This window comes from Hippocampus guttulatus, chromosome 15 (assembly GCF_054856545.1).
Source record: "Hippocampus guttulatus isolate MCC_2025c chromosome 15, RoL_Hgut_1.0, whole genome shotgun sequence".
NCBI classification, from domain to species: domain Eukaryota; kingdom Metazoa; phylum Chordata; class Actinopteri; order Syngnathiformes; family Syngnathidae; genus Hippocampus; species Hippocampus guttulatus.
The window spans coordinates 6,882,079-6,902,382 of NC_141275.1; the positions used below are offsets into that span (position 1 = coordinate 6,882,079).

Consider the following 20,304-nt stretch of genomic DNA (forward strand, 5'->3'; position numbering starts at 1 on the left):
GCATGTCGCCTCGGTGGCAAGTAAAGCAAAAAAAAAAAAAAAAAGATTGGACAGATGCAGATAAGTACAGAGGTATTTATTCCAATCAGTAATCACATTTCTTTGTATTGAACTTCAGGACTATACAGAAAAGTGCAACAACAAATAGTTGCACCTTGTTTAGGATATGATGTGCTACTGTCTGTTAGACTACATCCAAATAATAATCCTGGGTAGTATCATAAATCAGGTGAGGCCTGGAGTTATTAAAAGGCATTGTTGAGTGTGTGAGGAGAAAGGACAAAATGTCGTGTCAGCAGGTCATAATGGAATAACATTAAAATCTATTTTTGGCTCATCTACAGCTCAAACAAAATGCAATTAGTTTAAGGAGAATGCGGGTTATTTTAGTACACGTGCACCATTCCATAGAGGAAAGTCCAGAAGAGGACGTAGGTGAAAAGACCTCCAACCAGGCCCCCGGTGAAGAGGAGCCGTCTGGATTTAAAGCACTTGTTCCATCGTCGTCCGGCCTTGAGAATGAGCAGCAAAGACAGGAGGAAGGAGGACAAAAAGTAAAAAATGAAGCCATACAGTCCCGTCAGGCCCAGGATACCGGCGGTAGCCCCGGACAGCGCTGACACGGAGGTGCGGCAGTAGTCCAGGACAGCGGCATTGCCCCTCATGGCCACTTCGCTGATGAACTGCGGCCCTTCTCGTTTGGCTATGACGGCTGCCATCTTGGCTGTGGTCGTACGGTCACGGCAAGATTCTGCAAAGAATGCACAATGCGTTTACATTTTGCAAAGAAAATTCAATGCAGTGACATAAAAAAATACCGTTATTCAAAAATGTTTTTGTCCTGTCAAAAAACGAGATGAGGCTAAATCATTTCTAAACTTTTTCCACCCTAAATGTGACCCTATCCTTTGTTCAATTCAAATGATAGAGACATTGAAAAACTGGGGAAAATAAAAAATGTTCAAGAACTTGCTTTCATATTGGTGTGGTGTTCTTTTGGTGATTAGCAGTGTTGTGTTTGTGTAAAACATTATGATTATTATGGCCCAAAAATCCAACCTTGGTTTGGCCAGTTAGGGTAATTCAAGTGTGTTTTTGCACAATGAAGTTGGACTTGTTTTCTTTCTAAGATGAAGCGTCAGTCTTGTCAACTTACCCCATGGCTCAGACATATGAAGAGGACAAACTCCGACCTCTTGGCAGCCTCCTTGATTTATTTGCTTCTCATCTTTTATTCAATTTTGGAGAGACATCCAGTTCTGAGCTGTGCCATATTGCCCCCACTTGATGGTGACTGTATTCACTGCGTTCCACAACATAAATAGAGCCTAGGAATTTGATTTGTACCCTTCTCCTACCTTTCAACAGTGAAATCCAGGGCCAGAAAGTAAAATTACTCCCACAGTGTGGCTTTAGCCACAGGTGCTTCAACCCAACTGTCAAATAAACCAGCTGGTTCGTGGCAGGGATTGTACTTTCTGCAGCTGGATTTCCCATCTCTGCCTTTCAACGAGAGCTCTCTGTGGACTGTCATGTGCTGCAAGAGTGACTACAATAATGTAATGAAAGGCTACTACTACATCATCTTTATTTTGGGTCCATCAAAGGCATTCGATGGTGTCGGGTGTGTACTCACTCCCATTTAACATGCATTTGCATGTGCTTGGTTAATTCCGAACATAGCCACATCCACAGCTACAAGAGGGTGTGGACACCCTCTCCGATTTTAGTTTTTTTTCCCCAGTTGAGTTGTACAATTGACAGGTCACGTGACTGGGGAGGGATTTTTGAAACGATTCATCTTGACCCCTTTACGTGGTCAGTAAGAGAGCATTTGAACAGGGCTGCCAATTTCTTTTACAGACACCGTACAGCTGTTGCAATCTACAACCGTGTATTGGAAGAAATTTTGTTTTTGACTATAAAGGACAGTGCATCGGTTTGATACGTCGATGGGTCGCTATACAGTATACTATATATAAATAGACAGATGAATACCTGATCAACGTAAAGTACCACAGTCATGTGTAATCCTGACATGAAATGACAGACCAAAAAATATTTGTCGTAAAACAGGTGACACCAGCGGTGTGTGACTTTACCCTGTCTTTTAACATGCAATCTAGGATCACTAGCGCCACCGTGCTAACGCCGTGTTCATGCTAATGCTAACTATGATTCTTACCGGAGGGTAAACGGCTTCTCGGCTCCTTACAGCTCAATCACAGATGCATCGTGTGTAAAATATGACTTAGTCAACTTGAACGCGGAACTGCTGCGAGCGATGTTAGCAAAATTGGTGAGGTAAAGCCACCTTCATTTTTATCAATCAGGAGTTGGAGTCCTTGCCAGTCAGTTCCCGTCCATGCTAGTCGCAGTGCATTGTGGGAACTGGAAAAAGTACCTACCGTCATCACAAATGAGTTTGTGTAGGCAGCAGGTATATTGTTAATTGAAGAAAAATACATGTTTTTTAAAAATATGTAGGATTTCCTACGCAAATATTTTTATGAGAATGACCTACTGAACGAGTCGCCCCAGGTGGGTGCAGTAATACTGTACACTTGTGTTGTTACTGGGTCAAACATCGAAGAAGAAGAGTGTGTTGATCTGTTGCCTGAGGGTCGTGTGTGACCGTCACTATGCCTTCGTACATTCTGGGTTTAGATGTGGGCACCACATCGATTAAAGCAGTTTTATTAGAAAGCGATTCAAAGAGTGTCACTGCAAGCCAGAGTTTGGCAACTGCCTCTGACATAGCCGATTCAAACGGGATAAAGGTAAGTGATCGACATACTCACAAGTGACCTAAAAAACATCCGCCGTAAACATCTGTGTCACCGATATCCAGGCCAAGGAGCAGGATACCGCGCGTATTCTGGACACTCTCAACCGGTGCGTCGGGCTGCTATCCAAGGACAAGCTGCAACATGTGTGCAGCATTGGGGTATCTGGACAGATGCACGGGGTTTTGTTTTGGAATGCAAAGAGTGGTAAACACGTTGTCTTTTTTTCGCCAGTCCTATATTTTCTCGGTGTAGCTTACGGTTGGTGCTTGGCGCAGTGTTAGAATACGATGACAGGCACGCTGTGTTACCACCATTCCGTTTTTGGCCTCTGAAGGGGTTTAATACAATTAATTACAGTTATTATGACTTATATGCTATTTAATATTCTAATATAGAGGATGGTTGTTCAGTATATGTACTGCCACGGGATATCACGGAAAGCTGTTGTTTGGTTATTCATGAAATAACACTAGTACACTGCATTACAATTTTACAATACTGTACTAATTAATCAGGGACTGGGATCACGTTTCTATTGTCTTGCAACAAAATATATTAGTGGGAGTGCCAGGGATGTCTTTGTATTAATACAAAAGTGAAAAGCAATATTAGTTCGGACGGATTCTAAAGTATGAACATTTCATTGCTTGCAGGTTGCGATTGGTCCAGAGGGGACCTCAGTCAGTTGATCACCTGGCAAGATGGCCGCTGCAGCAATAGCTTCCTGTCCTCCCTTCCAAAACCAAACTCGCACCTCAGCGTGGCCACAGGCTTCGGCTGTGCGACCATTTTTTGGTACATGAAACACAGGTGAGCAAAACACACATACACTCAGGGCCATAAATATTGGGACACAATTCTCATCATTTTGGCTCTAAACACCACCTCAATGGATTTGAAATGAAACAAACAAAATGTACTTTCAAATACTTCTGTGATTCCTAAAGTGTTCATCCATTTTGGCTCGAAATACCCTCAAATAAAAGTAAGGAGTCAGCAGTTTAAGCACACCTCGTTTTGTTTCATTTCAAATGTAGTGTTGGGGTGTTTAGAGCCAAAACAATGTGAATTGCGTCAGTGTCCCACTATTTAAGGACCTGACCATACAGTACGTCAATGTAATTATGGCTCTCTTGTAAGGTGTAAATATGAGCGTGATTCTTCTGCAGGCCCGAGTTCCTAAAGGACTTCACTGTCGCCGGCACCATTCAGGACTATGTGGTATCCATGCTGTGTGGGTTAGACCGATGTCTCATGACACCTCAGAATGCAGCCAGCTGGGGTTTCTACAACACATCCGCCGGACAGTGGAACGTGGACATGTATGTAAACGGGTTGTATTGTTGATTTATGTGCTAACGGTGTGTGAGCTTTCTGAATATTAAGTCTAACTTAAGTACTAAATGCATGGCATTCTGTTCAAACTGATAGTGTGACACAACAGTTGTGTTTTTGTGTGTGTGCATCTTCTAGTCTCAATGGCGCCGGCTTCCCTTTGCACCTGCTTCCTCAGTGTGTCCCCTCTGGTGAGCTGGCGGGTCACACGCGCTCTGACTGGCATGGCATTCCCGCTGGCACGCCAGTAGGGGCCGCCCTAGGAGACTTCCAGTGCTCTGTGTACTCCTGTTTGAGTGCACAGACAGATGCAGGTGAAAGAAGTAGTCTTCTCTTTCTGTTGTCCAGTGAATCAATTTCTGAAAGGTCACATCGGCCATGCTCCAACACATTTTGTCAGGTTTTGTCATGAAAATCTTGGAGTTGTGTAACAGAACGAAGATTGGCGCACATGGATCCTCTAAAGCTGGGCACATACTGTACATACTCATTTTTATCATCTTAACCAACATCTCTACATTTTTAATCTCACACCACAGGTTGGGAATACCTGCACTGCATACACTCAATCTACTTTGTAAAAACTGGCTTCATTGTTCCTTGCACGTGAAGTCATCAACATTTGTTTTAACCCCAACTCACAAATGTGCACGTTTTATGCCCTTAACTTCCTAGTTCTTAACATAAGCACCTCAGCCCAACTGACCTTCGCCATGCCAGCTGACTTCAAACCTCCCGACTCACCACAGCCCGAATCCTCTATTGCCTTCTTCCCGTACTTTGGCTCGTCATACTTGGCGGTGGCGGCGTCACTCAACGGCGGCAATGTGCTCGCCACGTTTGTAGAAATGTTGACTGGCTGGATGAAAGAACTTGGTGTGTACTTTTATTGTTCATGTTATCCCACGCATGCATTTCTGTGGTGGTGTACAGTGAAACTCCTCGACAATGAAACCTACATGGGCGAAAATACCCCCTAGTGTGGAAAAAATCTTCATGCATTAACACCATTCCCACTTTCCATACAACGAAAGAATCCCCTGTTGCGTTATACGAAATCTTTTTCTCTCCTCTTGCCTCGCGACGAGATTCCCTACAACGAAGTCTAATCCAACAGCGACCTCTACTGCTTCGTTCGGAAATGGCAACAGCAACCACCACAGTGGTTTACACATGCGCAGTAGTCCAGGAAGTATTTGTTATTGTTAGTTTCAGCCGCAGCAAGAACATTGCATTGCTAAAATGGCGACAAAACGGACCTTTGGATGTCAAGCAGCTAAGACAAGAAGAGCTCTGATGCTGGAAGAGAGGGTAAAAGTGATCAAAATGAAAGACGGAGGAAGTAAAATAAAAGACATTATCCAAGAAATTGATGTAAGTGAAAGTGAATGCTGATCGTAAATTTCGCAATTTCTTTCCCTTTTTTTCTTTCTACACTGACAATATGAAGTGTCAAAAAAGTGTATGCTCATACTTATGCACTATTGGAATAAAAATAAAGAGTACACATACGTTTGTGTATGCGTGTACACATACGTTTGTGTGTGTGTTTACATCTGAGATCAAATTTGCTACAGTGAAAAACCCCCTGTTGTGAAAATTTTCTTGCTGCAAACATGATTTTGTTGTAGAGGAGTTTCACTGTATTCGAAAAGGATGGTCAATTGCCTGATTGCCCTTGTAACAATTCCACTTCGTCTCCATTGCAGGCGTGGAGCTGAGCGAGCAGTCTTTATATGAAAAGATGATCGGTTGTGCTCTGGAGCAAGACAGCAGCGACCTCACAGTGAGTCCGACCATTCTGGGAGAGAGGCACGACCCTTTCGCTCTGGCTCAAGTGACCAACATCTCCGCCTGTAATCTCTCTCTCGGTCACGTGACCAGAGCGCTGTGCCGCGGGATCCTGGAGAACCTGGCCTCCATGATGCCCCCTGAGCGCCTGCGGCAGGCGGGCATCAACAGTATAGTGGGTAGCGGGAGCGCCCTTGCGCGGAATGAGGTGCTTAGACAGGAAGTGGAGAGAGTGTTTCCTCAATCGGTCGTATATGGACAGAATGCTGACTCTGCTGTTGGCGTTGCTTTAGTCCTCTGCGACCGACTCGGATCGACCGATGGCGCTTCTCCTGTGGTGAAATGACAAATTTGAGTCGCTTCTTGAAGATGACAAAGGAATAGTTCAATGAACCAAGTGCCTGCCTTACACATTTTGCTGGCAAGTGTCTTATTCTGCTTTTTTTAATAAATAGCTTGGGTTCTATTTTTATGGATTAAAGGACAAAAGCAACTATGGTATTCTATTCGTTCTCGAGCATTGCTTGTCATGGCACATTTGAATGGCACCTTGTTTCTCATCAGTTTACTGTATATTGATTGCTTGTACTGTATATTGATTATGGCATTTGACAGATAATCAATGAAAAATGCATTAAAAAGCGATATAAAAAATGGTTTTGTTTATTTTGTGAAATAAGTATTTGATCTCTACAACTCCCACTGATTGGCTGCTCCCTATGTGATGAACAGCTGTGCACAAAAGAATTAACTTTGTACATTTTAATCTCCCCATCATGGGCAAATAGAATTTTCAGAAGATGTCAAGAGACAAGTTTCTAGAGCTGCATCAGAACTGGAATGGTTTACAAAATGACAAATGGAAAGACTTGATCAGAAGGCGATAAAGTCTTGGTGCCATCAATTCAAAGGCGAAGACGCACAAAATGAGCGCCACTTCATCGAGCTAGTCCAAGCTAGACAATGGAGGCTGATGATGAGGAAAAAGGAAGGGAGCAGCCTCAAAGTATCATCGAACTGCTTAAAAAGTCACCCTCACATGCCTGCTTTCAGATGGCCAGTGAACCTCTCAATGACCCAGAGAAGGCTCGAGAGATAAATTCAATCCCTCCCAAAGTGGGATCTAATATTTATCACCTTATTCCAATTTTTTAAATCATGTGAGTGCGATTGCAAACGCTCAAAGACAATTTCAATTCGCTTTGCATTTAGCATTGTTACATTCCTCCAGTTGTCAATGTTTCCTCGCTGTTATCCTGAATGACGACTTTCAGTCCAAGTGCCAATTGTTGTGGTACAATGACTGGGGAATTCTGTTGTAACTACAGTAATGTCTCAAAGACAACAGGAAGTAGCCGGTTGCCACACTGAGTGAGCCTGTACTGCATGGCCAAAAATATCACACAGTGATCACGGGACCAGTGATCATCCCACATGCAACGCAAACACAGACACGTTGAAGTGAAACTAAACACACAGTAATTTGAACCAGAATAGGCTAAAAAGGAAACCATGGCTTATAAATGTTATAGGAGAAGGAAGGACCTAACATTTCGATTAAAACGGCTAGATGCTTCGATATGAATTGTAATATGTAACACACACACAAAAAAAAAACATTTGTACATTTCATATTTTTTGGTGCATATATATATATATATATATATACACATACATACATACACATATATATGGAGAGAGAGAGAGTGATAGACATTTGTAGGTGGGACATCAAAGCATCTGGAAGGTGCCACTGAGGTCATCATTGGTGATGTTCACCACACCCCCAATCTGAAAAAAACGGATCGCCTCGTGGTGGCTCTTTTTTTCCCCTTGCGTCTCAAAGGTTTGAGTACAATCAGTGACGGTGCCAGAATAAATAATTGTTTCTGTTTTAAAATTTTTGGGCAAGACTAACAGGATTCTTTTGGAACCAGCCAAATGTTTACATTTTACTATGGACAGATGAAAAGGAATATTTTTGTCGTGCAAGAAAATTTTCTGCATTAATTCCTTCTAAAGACCCAGCCTCTCATCGTTTGAATCGGAATTTGTAGAGTTTCCAACCTGATCAGTTGGATACTCCAAAAGGACATCTTCATTTTAATTACAATCATTTTTCACACTTCATCAAACTGGCTCTGTAGCCATTTTCATCAGGACCTCGTTTAGGTGAGTAACGAGTGTACCAGATTAATTGCCGACTAATAGATAATCAAGTTCATGGACAATTTTTATCATGTTAAATCATACTGTAGGATTATCTTGAAAATAGTGCCCCTTTTCAATTTTGGGGTGTAGGTAGGTTAGTTTTGTTTTCTGTGGAACGTGTAAGTGTATGTGTGTGTGTGTGTGTGTGTGTGTGTGTTCTTCAGCCAAAGTCAGATTTGATGTATGTGCGTGGGCTTGTGCACAGCTAGTCAATACATCCTCATTTCAAGCACTTACAGCTCCACACTAATGTACTCTGATATTCTCCAGGGCGGGTCATTCCCCCCACACCCTCCCCTCCTCACACTCTTCTTGTCCGTGTTATGTTAAGCGAGCATCTTCGGACACAATGCCCGCCCCAAACCGTCTGCAGCAGACCAAACGGTGATCTCATTGTGTTATTTTTTTATGTGAGGAAAACGATCATCTATCTGGAAGTTGAATCTCAGATCCCTTGTGTTGGTGAGTCAATTCACAGATTATTGTTATTTTTATTTTCTCCCCCACGATTTTTCAAATTGTTTCTTTGGATTTCAAAGGAAATCGCGACATCAGAGGGAAGCATTCATTCATTCATTCATTTTCCGAACCGCTTGATTCCCTCTAGGGTCGCGGGGGTGCTGGAGCCTATACCAGCTGTCTCCGGGCTGTATGATCATTTCTGTTGTTTTCCGGACGTTATCCCCCCCACCCCAACTTGTGATCCTTACACATCGACATGGACTGTGGTCGTGTTTTTGTGTTGAAAAGTGAGTGCTGTAAAGTAACATTTAATTACAGATGTCGTAAGTCGATTGAAAAAGTACAATTGATTCCATTTATATTTATCTCCACCCAGAGCGTTCGCAAAGTGCTTTTGCCCACACACGACAGTGAGTCAAGCAAAGCAAATTCTGTCCGTGGTCTATTTATGGTTTATGAATGAATGAATACAAATGCAAATTCCATTACGTTTTAATCGCTTTGCTCCATTTAAATCTTACCCGCTATCACGTTCCTCTTAATGCATCTCTCAGTTTCCATGCTGAGTCATCTATTCCCCCATTTTAAAACAGAAAATGGGAACAAGAATATCACTTCCCATTATCGTTTACATAATGCTTTTTTGGGTGAAAATAATACATTTTTTAACTTGTCCTGGGAATTTGCAGTCCCCACCCCCATTAATTATGATAGATTGTATAAGGAAGGCTATGTCCTCAGCACACATCTTCATGACCTCAGCACACAATGTGTGCTGCAGTCATGAAGATGTTTTTTTTTTTAAATACATAAACAAACTCTTTGTTAAGCAGTGGAAGGCAAACATCACATGTCTACTGCTGAGGTGATCTGTGGTCATGGTAACTTCACTGTGTGCGCTTTTGTCCGCATTCCACAAATACAATTCAACTTCTCAGACTTTGTTAAGAAGAGCAGAGAATGTATTTCTCTCCCGTTTTATTATTTTCATTGAACAGTCTGAAAGTATGCAAATGTACACGCAACATAGGAAACTATCGAGTACAGTGATGTAAACTGGCTCGGCGGTGCAAACTATCAACAAATCTAAAGAGGACGAGCATCATGGAAAATGGATGTTTGAAGGTCACGTACATGCTGTAAGAGTGTATCCATTAACTCATTCACTCCCAAAGACGTTTTTAAACGTCTTTTCAGACTTGGTCTAGAATTGGCTGGTATTGAATGAGTTAATTTGTACGGGGTCTCTTGATACACTTGTAAAAGCTGAATGTTTAATCAGGATGGTGCATTTGTTCCTAATGAAGTGAGTGTGTACCCACTTTTGCCATTGCTGCTGCCAATCAGATCTGATTTCAGGCAAGAGGCGGCCTACACCATCAAATGGTCGCCAGTAAGTCGCAAGGCACGTTTAGATAAATAATCCCTTTTCATTAGCTTCACTTATGTTTGTTTTGGCGGGGGGGGGGGGGGCAGGGGAGCGTCACGGTGTTCAACTGGTTAGCATGTCGCCTCACAGTGTGGAGGTAATGGGTTTGATTCCGGCCCATGGTCTTCCTGTGTGGAGTTTGCATGTTCTCCCTGTGCCTGCGTGGGTTTCCTGGGGGTACTCCGGTTTCCTCCCACATTCCAATTACATGCAGGACAGGTTAATGGAATGCTCTAAATAGTCCATAATTGAGAATAGGTGTGAGCGCTAATGGTTGTTTGTCTATGTGTGCCCTGTGTTTGGCTGGCAACCGGTTCAGGGTGGACCCCGCCTACTGCCCGAAGACAGCCTGGAGAGGCTCTAGCACACCCCTGACCATTGCAAGGATAAGTGGTTTAGAAAATGGATGGATGGATGGATGGATAAATTCATTGCCACCAGAAGGGGTGACAGTGCATGTGGTGGGGGTAGAGTACAGTAGTCAGAGAAACTCCACACAAGCATGGGGAGCACGTGCTAACGCCACATATGAAAGCAGGAGCCCAGATTCAAACCCCAGACCTCAGAACTGTGAGACGGATTTGTTAACGTTTCGGCCAACTGCCGCCGAATGAAAATATCATCAGACGTTATTGTTTTATGCATGAATTTGATCCCATCCTCACTTTGCAGAAGACCTCATCACCTGTCTGTAATCTCTGTGTTTAAAATGCACATAACTGTATAAACAAGCTTATCATGAATCATCCCTCGACCACCACCTCAACACTTTCATTTGAAAGCTTTTTCCTTTACGATGGTTGCAGACATCTGGGTGCGGATATGAAGAAGTCCGAAAAGTACGCCTTCTCTCTGGAGGCTGACGACAGGACAGAGGCCGAGAAATGTCGACACAAGTCGCCAAAACAAGATGTTCTAGGGTCTGTTTTAAGTGCGGGCCACGAGGCACCCAAAGCCCCCATGGACACGGACTACCAGGAGGAAATGGAGGACACCAAACCTCAAATACGATTCAATCTCAATTTTGACAAGTGAGACTTTCCTTCCTGTCCGTGCATCTAAAAGCTTAACTCGAACTTCACTCAGAAACCTCTCGCCCACAACAAAGAACTTGTTACACACTACGAAAAAAACTCGCATGGGTCAAAAGAAAACTCTCTCACATTGAAATGTCACACAATGAAAAAAAATCATACAACAGAAAACCTCACACTCAACAAAAAAAATGGATGCAACCTTTCTACTCACCAAGAATTCGTAACAAAAAGCTCTCGCAAATACACACAAAAAAAAAATCTAACTGAACAAAAAAAAATATCACAGTCAACAAATACCTAAACATCTCACACACATCTCGTCAAAAGCAAAAACTTTCACCCACAAAAAACGTCGCTTCCCAAAAAGGGCCTCACAGATCAAAAACTGTTTCAGATCTCACTAAGAAACCTCTCACAGTAAACACAAAAAAACTCTCACATAACACAAATCTCTTGTACTCACTGGAAAAACCTTTCACACACTAATGCTAACAAAAAAAACTGCCACATGTTACAACAAGGTCTCACAATTACCTAAAAAACGTGCATAGTTAAACGTTTCACACTCAATAAGAACAAAACATGAAACAAAAACGCTCAAACACAACATTTCGCAAAGAAACGTCTCACAAAAACATCAAAAACCACTCACACAACACAAACATCACATGAGGATAAAAAAACGACACACACATACAGGTAAATACCTCAAAAAACAAAAAATACTTCCACACACCAAAAACCTCCTACAGACACAGAAAAACGTATCCCATGCAACAAAACCCTCACACGTAATACCCATACTCGCCACAAAAATTCACACCCCACAAAAACCTCTCACACAAAACAATGCACATTCACCTCTGACGCACAAGAATAACATAAAATAGTCTCTCTAACCCAGAATCATAAAAAAATAGAAACTTGCAAACCTGACGTTGCCGTTTCTATTCCAACGTGTTTGATTTGCAGGGAGATCCGGGGTGTGGATCAGGATAACAGCAAGCGAGACAGTCAGACGTTTGACATCGATAGGCTGTTTGAAGCGGCGGCCAGCGGCGATATCAGGAAATTGGACGGCCTATCCCAGTACCTGCACCAAAATATGAAGAAACTCACTGACTCTCTGTGTGCGTGTAACGATTTTTTTTAAAATATGACAGACCAGACAAGACTATGAAGAAAATGTGTGTGCGATTGATTGATTGCTTGACACTTACAGATCAGTCGTACGGTAAAACTGCCCTGATGAAGGCCCTCCTGCACCTCCAAGGCGGCGAGAATCCGACCGTTGACTTATTATTGGACATCTCAGAGAGGACGGGCGACCTGAAAGAGTTTGTCAACGCAGCTTACACCGAACGTTACTATAAAGGTAAGTTGGGAGTTAAATAAGGGCAGCTGGATGCCATCCCAGGTGACTTTGGGTAAAAGATGGACAACACCCTGGGCTGGTTGCCATGTCACTTGGCACAAACAGAGACAGACAGTCATTCACATGCATATTTACACAATCACTGAGTGGGAACTGAGCCAATGCTGCCTGCGACGAAGTCAGTGTCGCACTACACCTGGGGTCGGCAACACGCGGCTCCAGAGCCGCGTGCAGCTCTTTAGCGACATCTAGTGGCTCCCTGGAGCTTTATAAAAAATGTTTGAAAATGGAAAAAGCGTTTGATAGTAGGCTAATATAGCTCAAATAGATATAGATACATGTTGCAGCTCCGAAAAAGGAGAGCTGTGGTGTTGGTTTTTTTAAAACGTACACGTTATTTATGCTTTTAACAGTCTCGACAAACACAGACACGTCTGTGTCCGACACCGTGCCTTCTCTTCTCGTTCAACTCGAGAGGCGTTCAAAGACAGCCTCCGGAACATGGAAATTCATGATGACTTCACTGACACTCAGAAAAGCGAATATAATGCACCAAAACAAAAAAATCAAGCGAGGAAATCACGAAATAAATTCTATGGGGGCGTTTGTGAACACACAATAAAGGAATGAATAACATAAACAATTCTGAGACAGTCCAGTCTCCTACATACATACAGCATGTGGTTCCTTCATTGTAAGTTTTATAGAAGGCTTTTATTTTTTTGCGGCTCCAGACATTTTTGGTTTTTTTGTCCTACATGGCTTTTTCAACATTTTGGGTTGCCGACCCCTGCACTACACCGACTACAGGGACTGGAAACCAACTACAACCACAATCTTAAAACTCATACAAAGTTGTTCATTCGTCTCGATATGAACAAACAGGGCAGACGGCACTGCACATCGCAATTGAGCGGAGGAGTCTGAGCTACGTCAAGCTTCTGCTCAGCAAAGGAGCGGACGTCCATGCCAAAGCCTCTGGGAAATTCTTTCAGCCACATGAAGGCCCCAATTTCTACTTTGGTGAGTGCACAAGAGAATTGTCATGCTAACTGTAACCTGTAGCATCCATTTGTAACACTTATTTCCAATCCCTTCCCAGTTCATGCTTTTGTCACCATACCCCAAGAATGATAGCACAATCTTCTTTTCGGTCTCCAGGTGAGCTCCCTCTGTCCCTGGCAGCGTGCACGAACCAGCCAGACGTGGTGGAGTACCTCTTGGACAACGAGTTCCAGCAGGCCTATGCGAACGCACCCGACTCTCAAGGCAACACGGTGCTACACGCCCTGGTGGTGGTGGCTGACAACACGAAGGAGAACACGGAGTTATTCATCACCAGCATGTACGACCACATCCTGACCACCACGGCGCGGCTGAGGCCCAAACTCAACTTGGAAGAGATTGAAAACAACAACGGCCTGACGCCTCTCAAACTGGCTGCCAAGACTGGAAAAAGTGGGGTAAGGCTCGAAAGCGCGATAAAACATGATTGAGTGCATAATTTTGTAGATATGTATTTCATTTATACATTTCTAAATTGAAAAGAATTATATTTTATAAAAATAAATAGCATCATAATTATCGGTCCACATCCAGATATTGTAAAAAATAAAATAAATGCGACTGACTGGATCAACAAAAAAAATACGGTATTTTGCCGGTAGTAGGAGTAATTCAATAAAATACTATAATCAGTAAAAAATAAATAAATAAAAAGTAATTGACGAGATACAAATGTACAGAATTGTATTGAAAACGATAAATGCAACAACATACTGCCGAAAGTTACAGTATTGAACTGCGTTCCTCTTTTGCAGCTTTTCGCACACATCCTGCAGCGCGAGTTCCAGGAGAGGCATACCAAACATTTGTCTCGTAAATTCACCGAGTGGGTTTACGGGCCGGTCCAGAGCTCCTTGTACGACTTGGCCTCAGTGGACTCGGCGGACAACAAGTCGGCCCTGGAAATACTCGTCTATGGCAGTGACATCCCTGTGAGTCCCTGTGAATCAGTCTCACATGAGTCTAGATTGCCGTTAAATGTTTTGTGTCTGCTCCCAGAACCGCCATGAGATGCTCCAGACAGAACCTTTGCGCCAACTGCTGGAAGACAAGTGGAAGAGGTTTGCGGGCCGAATATTTTGTCTCAACTTTCTGGTCTACTTTGGGTACCTGGTCATCTTCACAGCGGTAGCCTACAACAAGAAGGATGGAAAGGTGGCTGCTGGGGACTGTTGTGGTCTCAATCTTGGTCACCCAACTGCGCTCATGCTAACATTTTTGTTGTCTTCAGACACCGTTCCCCCTGGACCACAGCGCTACAGGTTACCTGTATATTTCAGGACAGCTACTAATAACGGTGGCAAACTGCTATTTCTTTGTCATGGGGGTACGTACCATTCCCTCTGTCCAATCTCTTCTGCTTTTCTTTTACATATGGCACCGTAGCCATTTATATAATCAAGATTTGATATGTAGTTACTAGATCTGAAGAGGAAACGACCAAAGCTGCAGACCTTGCTGATTGATGGATATTATGATATTCTTTTGTAAGTAACACTGATCCAATGCAGATGGCCCGCGTGATCGTTTACGAATGGTCACATACGTTCCATCCATCTATTTTCTGCGAGGCTTGACTGACTTCGGCAGGGTTCGTCTTTAGACTGGTTGGCAGTCAATCACAGGTCTGATGCAGTTTCATTCAAACAGTATCTACACGAAAGACTTGTGGAGCATCATGTTTGCTTGGTCGTTAGCAAGCTACTTCCTGGTTCATGGAGGACGACAAACAGATGGGCGGTGCTCTTATGCATTTGACAAAATTCATTGAGCCAAGGCTCTTGTTTTACATGAGAAAAATTGTGTGGCACACCACCGAGCAGAATGTCACAAAAAAGCAAATCAGCTAATGGATGGATGGATAGGTTTGTTTTTTTTTTGGATGCTCTAGTCCATTCTGTGATCTTTTACAGCTTTTTGCAGGCTGTCCTTTTCCTGACCGCAGCCGGCCTTTATATCTTTGGGAGACAAGAATACCTGGGCTTCCTGGTGCTATGTCTTGCTCTCAGCTGGGTCAACCTGCTCTACTTCGCTAGGGGCAGCAAACACATGGGCATCTACAGCGTCATGATACAGACGGTACATCAAGCGCGATACCACAAGTTCCCTCTGCAAGCAATTTTGGATCTTTGAGGCGCTAACGGCTTATTTCCTCCTTGCAGATGATCCTCAGCGATATCCTGCGCTTTCTATTTGTCTATGTCGTCTTTCTCTTTGGATTCTCAGCAGGTAGGCCCATTCCCGGTACCCTTCCAGACATTTTCTTTTTAGGAATCAAACCTTTGTTTTGTTGAGCACTTAGGCTTTTTATTCGACTGTAATTTAACTCTGAGCGCCGCTGAAGTGAAATGTTGTCAATGGGAATCATAGTGAGGAGCACCGGTGACGGAAATTGACAATCAACTTTTTAAAATTGGAATGAGAGGAGAAATATCTTGGCAAACTCTATTTTATTTATTAAGCACGCATGCGCCCACACACACACGACTGAATACTACTACTAGTACTAAATACAGTGCAAATAGTTTGTAAAGTTTGTCAAATTCGTACTTTGGGGAATATTTAAAAGACATTATTTTGCCATCAAAAGCACAATTTCCTTGTTGTTATCTCAGAGAAGAAAAGGACTCTTCAGATGTTTGAGGCCGTTACTAAAGCAGAAACTATTAGCATAAAACTTCATCTACCTTTTTGACAAATTGCTTGTTTTCGGCATTTTTGGGTCCAAAAAATGATTTGGGTGAAACTCAACCATCTACAGCTGATTACTAAAAGAAAATGGAATAAGTTTGTAATAGATTCCATTCTTACATTTGGAAGTTTGTGTTTACATAAACTACAACATTCTGTGAGCTTTGAAGAATCAGTCCGAATGCTCTAAATTTACAAGCATCTCAATAGATACCTGTAGGTTCTCTAAAAAAATGGCTAGCATTGAAAGAGTAAATATTGGTCATACTTGGAGAGCCAAGTATTTTTTGAGGTTGTGTGTTGATATCATGTGTCACAGCCGTGGTCACGCTGCTCATTGAGCCCCCTGTGAGAAACACCACTGATAAGAGGGGCCGCCTCTTCGGACCGCTTGACCCCGACTCCGAGTGCATCAAACCCACCTTCCGCAACATCTCCTACACCACGCTGCAGCTCTTCAAGTTTACCATCGGCATGGGTGACATGGAGTTCACCGAGCACTACCAGTACAAAGAGGTCTTCTACGTGCTGCTCATCTTTTACATCATCCTCACTTACATCCTGCTGCTGAACATGCTCATTGCCCTCATGAACCGCACGGTGGAGAAGATCACCACGGAGAGCGCTAGCATCTGGAAGCTACAGGTCGGCCATACCGTACGCGGCCTCAGCAGCTTTGATTTGACAGGTTTCGTTTTGTTTCGTTTTGTCAGAGGGCAATCACCATCCTGGACATGGAGAAAAGGTTGCCGTTGTTTGTGAGGAAGAGACTTCGCTGTGGGGTGGACAAAAATCTGGGCACGCCTTCTGACCAAGACTGCCGCCGCTGTTTCAGGTCAGCTTTTGACTGTGATGGAGAGAACCTTGAATGCCAAAGTGAATTCATTTCAGACCGCGGTTTCTTTTTTTCTTTAGTCCTCTTGCACTTCATGGCGCTTAGAGCCAACCATTGCAACCAGGTCTCTCCATCTGTATGTTGTGGGCAAGCTGTTGACCTTGTTCCAGGGTCACATTGCAGGGCCCAAGGTCCAGGGCTATTACATCAAGCCAGCGAGTGCGGGGGGGGGGGGGGGGGGGGGTACCTCTGGGTCATCTCCAGCCAGTTTGCTGGGGGTTGAAGGCCAAGATGGTGCGGGATGGGTGTTCCTGGGGCAGGCGGATGACATGGCCATACCTCGCACTCACCGCAGGCCATACCAGCACCGACGGGAGGCTGGTGGCTGTTTTGTTTTGTGTCTTTAGAGTCTGATTTGTGATGTGCTCGGTCCACGAGATGCCTTCAATCCTCCTGAGGGCCCTGGAGACAAAGCCATCAAGATTGGCCACAAGAGTGTTATTCAGTGGCCAGGTTTCGGAGCCGTACAGGAGGACGGAGATGACTGAGGCATTGTAGACACTCTTGGCCATTCACACGTAAACAACTTTCCGCACCCTGGTACAGTTGTTTGAAGAGTGTGGTGATCTTGGTTGGGACTCCGAGGGATTTTAAGATGTTCCAGAGGGACCCGTGGTCCACTGTGTCAAAAGCAGCCTTGAGGTCAAAGAAAGCAATGAATAAGTGCCGATCCTTTCTGAACTCCCGAGCCTTTTCTATCAGGAGTCAGAGAGCAGAGATGTGTTCGATGGTGGAACGGTTGGGCATGAATCCGGCTTGTTGTTGGCGGCGTCTGCTTCTGGTTGCAGGTAGAGTTCGGAGAATGCGGGTGAAAAGTTTACAGGGAATGGAGAGGAGCGTGATGCCAAGTTGTACACCTCTGTAGACACGGCAGTTGCTGAGGGAAACAAGGATGTGGTCAATTGCTTTCTTCGTTTTTCCATCAGGGCTGTACCAGGTCCAGTGATGGATCCGCTTACGGGGAAACCATGTATCGGCAATGCAGAGGTCGGTGGCTCTGCATCGATTGTATAGTCGCTGGCCTTTATCATTGGTGGTGTTGTCGATGAAAAATGGGCCTGTTACAGCCGGGAGGGTGTGGTCTTGGGTTGAAGAGTGTGGCGTTGGCATCGGTGAGCACAATGACGATCTCATGGGTGGGGGCTGCCTGGATGGCATCTTCTAGCTCATCACAAAAATTGTCCTTTGTCTCATCTGGAGTGACGCCTGTTGGGACTATAGGCGACAATAACTGTGATCTTCCCATGTTGGTGGAGGAGACGGGCGGAGAGCAGTCTGTTCCTGGTGGGGTGAGGTCCCCAGGACAGTGACAGTTAAAAAAAAAAAAAAAAAAAAAGGAGATCTCTGTTTAGAAAAAAAAAATGCCGAGCATGGAACATGATTATTGGCTGGCGATCGTTGGTGTTTATATGGGGAAGGTGCGCCCCCTTGTGGAGAAGCACCATGAGATACAAAGCCAATCTAGCAATATGGTTATCTTCAGCCCCCCCCCTATTGTTTCCCTAAATCTAATTTTGTTTTACTATTGCTGTATTGTTTGATTTTTATTTCATATATTTTAAGCTAAATATTGGGTCAACTCCTGTGTTTTCCATCAGTGTGTGTGTGTGTGGGGGGGGGGGGGAGCAACTGGCCTCAATTGAGATTGAACACCCAACTTCAGAACCGTCAAGAACCGCTAACCACTTGCTCTCGATGCTGCCCTCACTTGAGTCACGCGTTAAGCTGTTGCAGGCAATGAGGTGTCAATCAATGTTGAAAATTAAAAGAGGCTTGCATCTTGTGACGCTGCAGTCATCTTGAACAACAACTGACCTCTAATTAGAGCATGTTTCCTCCTGTCGTGGCAGAGTGGAGGAAGTCAACTGGAACAAATGGAACATCCACCTGGGCAATGTCCACGAGGAGCCCGGCTACTGGGATCGAAGGCGACAGCTCACGCCAGACGACGCGCCGATTCGGACAAACACAGGTAATAAATAAATACATCAGTGATTCCCAACTAGTGGCACAATTATTTCACTCGATTGGCCCAAAAATGAACTTCTAAGAGTGTATCTTTCCCCCTCCCCCACTTATCTCTGCCACTGAAATGAATGAAGGGCAATTAAATGCCCTTCAAGTAGATGGCAAAAGGTCCAACTAACGTGTGGATCCATCTGTTGCTATTCATACGACGGAATAGAGTCGCAGGATGAACACCTTTTGTGTTCAAGCATGAAGACCCATATTTCACACCAAGTACATTAGTGAATACTTTGAGACGAAAATAAATCCGTTTTTGGGTGACATTTTGTTTCAAAGGTCAAATATATGCGCTAGCTCAGTGGTGGGCAAACTACGGCCCGCGGGCCGAATCCGGCCCGTTGGTCTTTTTAATCCGGTCCGCCGAAGGTTGGTCCACAATTAAGATTCGATGTGAATGATTGCATTCATTTCAATTGGACTTGTAATGACAGGCATTTCACCGGCAGGTGGCGCATTGACTTGAAGTTGCAGAACACGGGGGGGCGGGGCAATCTTTTCGACCACCTAGTACCTCTGCATCGCTCTACTTCTACTGGTCTGATCACAACCCATCTGCAGCGATGCACAGGCTAAAATAGGTCATCAACAACACTTTTGTCATTTAAAAAAAGTATATTAATACCGTACTTTCATGCTTTTGTTCTGTTGATGTTTGATATGGACTGTCAACAAATGCAGTTTTTGTTTTTAATGTACCATAGCTCGTGCTGACCTGGCCCTTCTGTCAAATTTTAAAAGTCAATGCGGCCCCCCGAGCCAAAATGTTTGCCCATCCCTGCCCTAGCTCAATACAAATTGGGAAACACTGACATGATCATGAGTCGCTTCATCCCCTTGATTTTCTTTTCGGTTCCACAGGGAGGAGCTGGAGAGGCTTATTTGGAGAGATCAGGCGAGGAGGACCCAAGTCCACAGAGATGAGCAACTTTCCAGTGTGAACACGGGAAACGGACTGAATAGCAAATGCGAGTTGATTTTGAAAGGAAATTTCTGTAAAATAGGAGCTTGTGTTTTAGTTTGCATGCAACAATGCACATAAAGAAAAAAAACCCCACTTGCATCAGTCTTGGTTTGAGTAGCACGAAAAGGGCCGTTATCAGTAGTGAATCACAAAGGTCCTAATTCCAGCCTTGATACAAGTTCTTTTTCATCACAGCCAGGCAAGCTTAATCTCGCACACTCTCGCTCCGACTTCC

General features: G+C 43.9%; 3 protein-coding genes and 1 long non-coding RNA gene across 6 annotated transcripts; 2 read left to right on the forward strand and 2 right to left on the reverse strand.

Moving 5' to 3' along the window:
- Positions 1-61: 61 nt before the first annotated feature.
- On the reverse strand, positions 62-3,084 carry emc6 (ER membrane protein complex subunit 6). 3 transcript variants are annotated; one of them, XM_086131690.1, is made up of 3 exons: positions 3,047-3,084; positions 2,802-2,951; positions 62-751 (listed from the first exon to the last, which is right to left on the reverse strand). In XM_086131690.1, exon 3 carries the CDS (start codon positions 717-719, stop codon positions 387-389), a length of 333 nt encoding a protein of 110 aa, XP_085987816.1. In that variant the 5' UTR covers positions 720-751; positions 2,802-2,951; positions 3,047-3,084; the 3' UTR covers positions 62-386. The 3 variants fall into 3 exon arrangements, with proteins under 3 accessions (XP_085987816.1, XP_085987815.1, XP_085987813.1); XM_086131689.1 differs by lacking the exons at positions 2,802-2,951; positions 3,047-3,084 and adding an exon at positions 2,186-2,376; XM_086131687.1 differs by lacking the exons at positions 2,802-2,951; positions 3,047-3,084 and adding an exon at positions 1,157-2,164.
- Positions 2,437-6,563, forward strand: shpk (sedoheptulokinase). The gene is made up of 7 exons (XM_086131680.1): positions 2,437-2,780; positions 2,852-2,993; positions 3,443-3,599; positions 3,959-4,111; positions 4,263-4,438; positions 4,800-5,000; positions 5,834-6,563. Exons 1-7 carry the CDS (start codon positions 2,643-2,645, stop codon positions 6,259-6,261), a joined length of 1,395 nt encoding a protein of 464 aa, XP_085987806.1. The 5' UTR covers positions 2,437-2,642; the 3' UTR covers positions 6,262-6,563.
- On the reverse strand, positions 6,141-12,389 carry LOC147193600 (uncharacterized). The gene is made up of 3 exons (XR_015103104.1): positions 12,275-12,389; positions 11,987-12,147; positions 6,141-6,247 (listed from the first exon to the last, which is right to left on the reverse strand). It is a non-coding gene; the product is annotated as an uncharacterized LOC147193600 (long non-coding RNA).
- On the forward strand, positions 8,323-20,168 carry trpv1 (transient receptor potential cation channel, subfamily V, member 1). Its single transcript, XM_086131672.1, has 16 exons — positions 8,323-8,588; positions 10,824-11,048; positions 12,027-12,184; positions 12,277-12,429; positions 13,315-13,452; positions 13,591-13,892; positions 14,250-14,426; positions 14,494-14,649; positions 14,726-14,821; positions 14,911-14,981; positions 15,408-15,573; positions 15,657-15,723; positions 16,505-16,830; positions 16,899-17,020; positions 18,931-19,052; positions 19,967-20,168. The coding sequence occupies exons 2-16, from the start codon at positions 10,840-10,842 to the stop codon at positions 20,044-20,046; spliced, it is 2,343 nt and encodes a 780-aa protein (XP_085987798.1). The 5' UTR covers positions 8,323-8,588; positions 10,824-10,839; the 3' UTR covers positions 20,047-20,168.
- Positions 20,169-20,304: the final 136 nt, after the last annotated feature.

Excerpts from the sequence above, each read along its gene's own strand:
- shpk (XM_086131680.1), top strand. The coding sequence starts at position 2,643 with ATGCCTTCGTACATTCTGGGTTTAGATGTGGGCACCACATCGATTAAA. Across the intron at positions 2,781-2,851 it reads CCGATTCAAACGGGATAAAG|GCCAAGGAGCAGGATACCGC; the intron begins GTAAGTGATCGA and ends ACCGATATCCAG. Across the intron at positions 5,001-5,833 it reads TGGCTGGATGAAAGAACTTG|GCGTGGAGCTGAGCGAGCAG; the intron begins GTGTGTACTTTT and ends TCTCCATTGCAG.
- trpv1 (XM_086131672.1), top strand. The coding sequence starts at position 10,840 with ATGAAGAAGTCCGAAAAGTACGCCTTCTCTCTGGAGGCTGACGACAGG. Across the intron at positions 11,049-12,026 it reads TTCAATCTCAATTTTGACAA|GGAGATCCGGGGTGTGGATC; the intron begins GTGAGACTTTCC and ends TTTGATTTGCAG. Across the intron at positions 19,053-19,966 it reads GCCGATTCGGACAAACACAG|GGAGGAGCTGGAGAGGCTTA; the intron begins GTAATAAATAAA and ends TCGGTTCCACAG.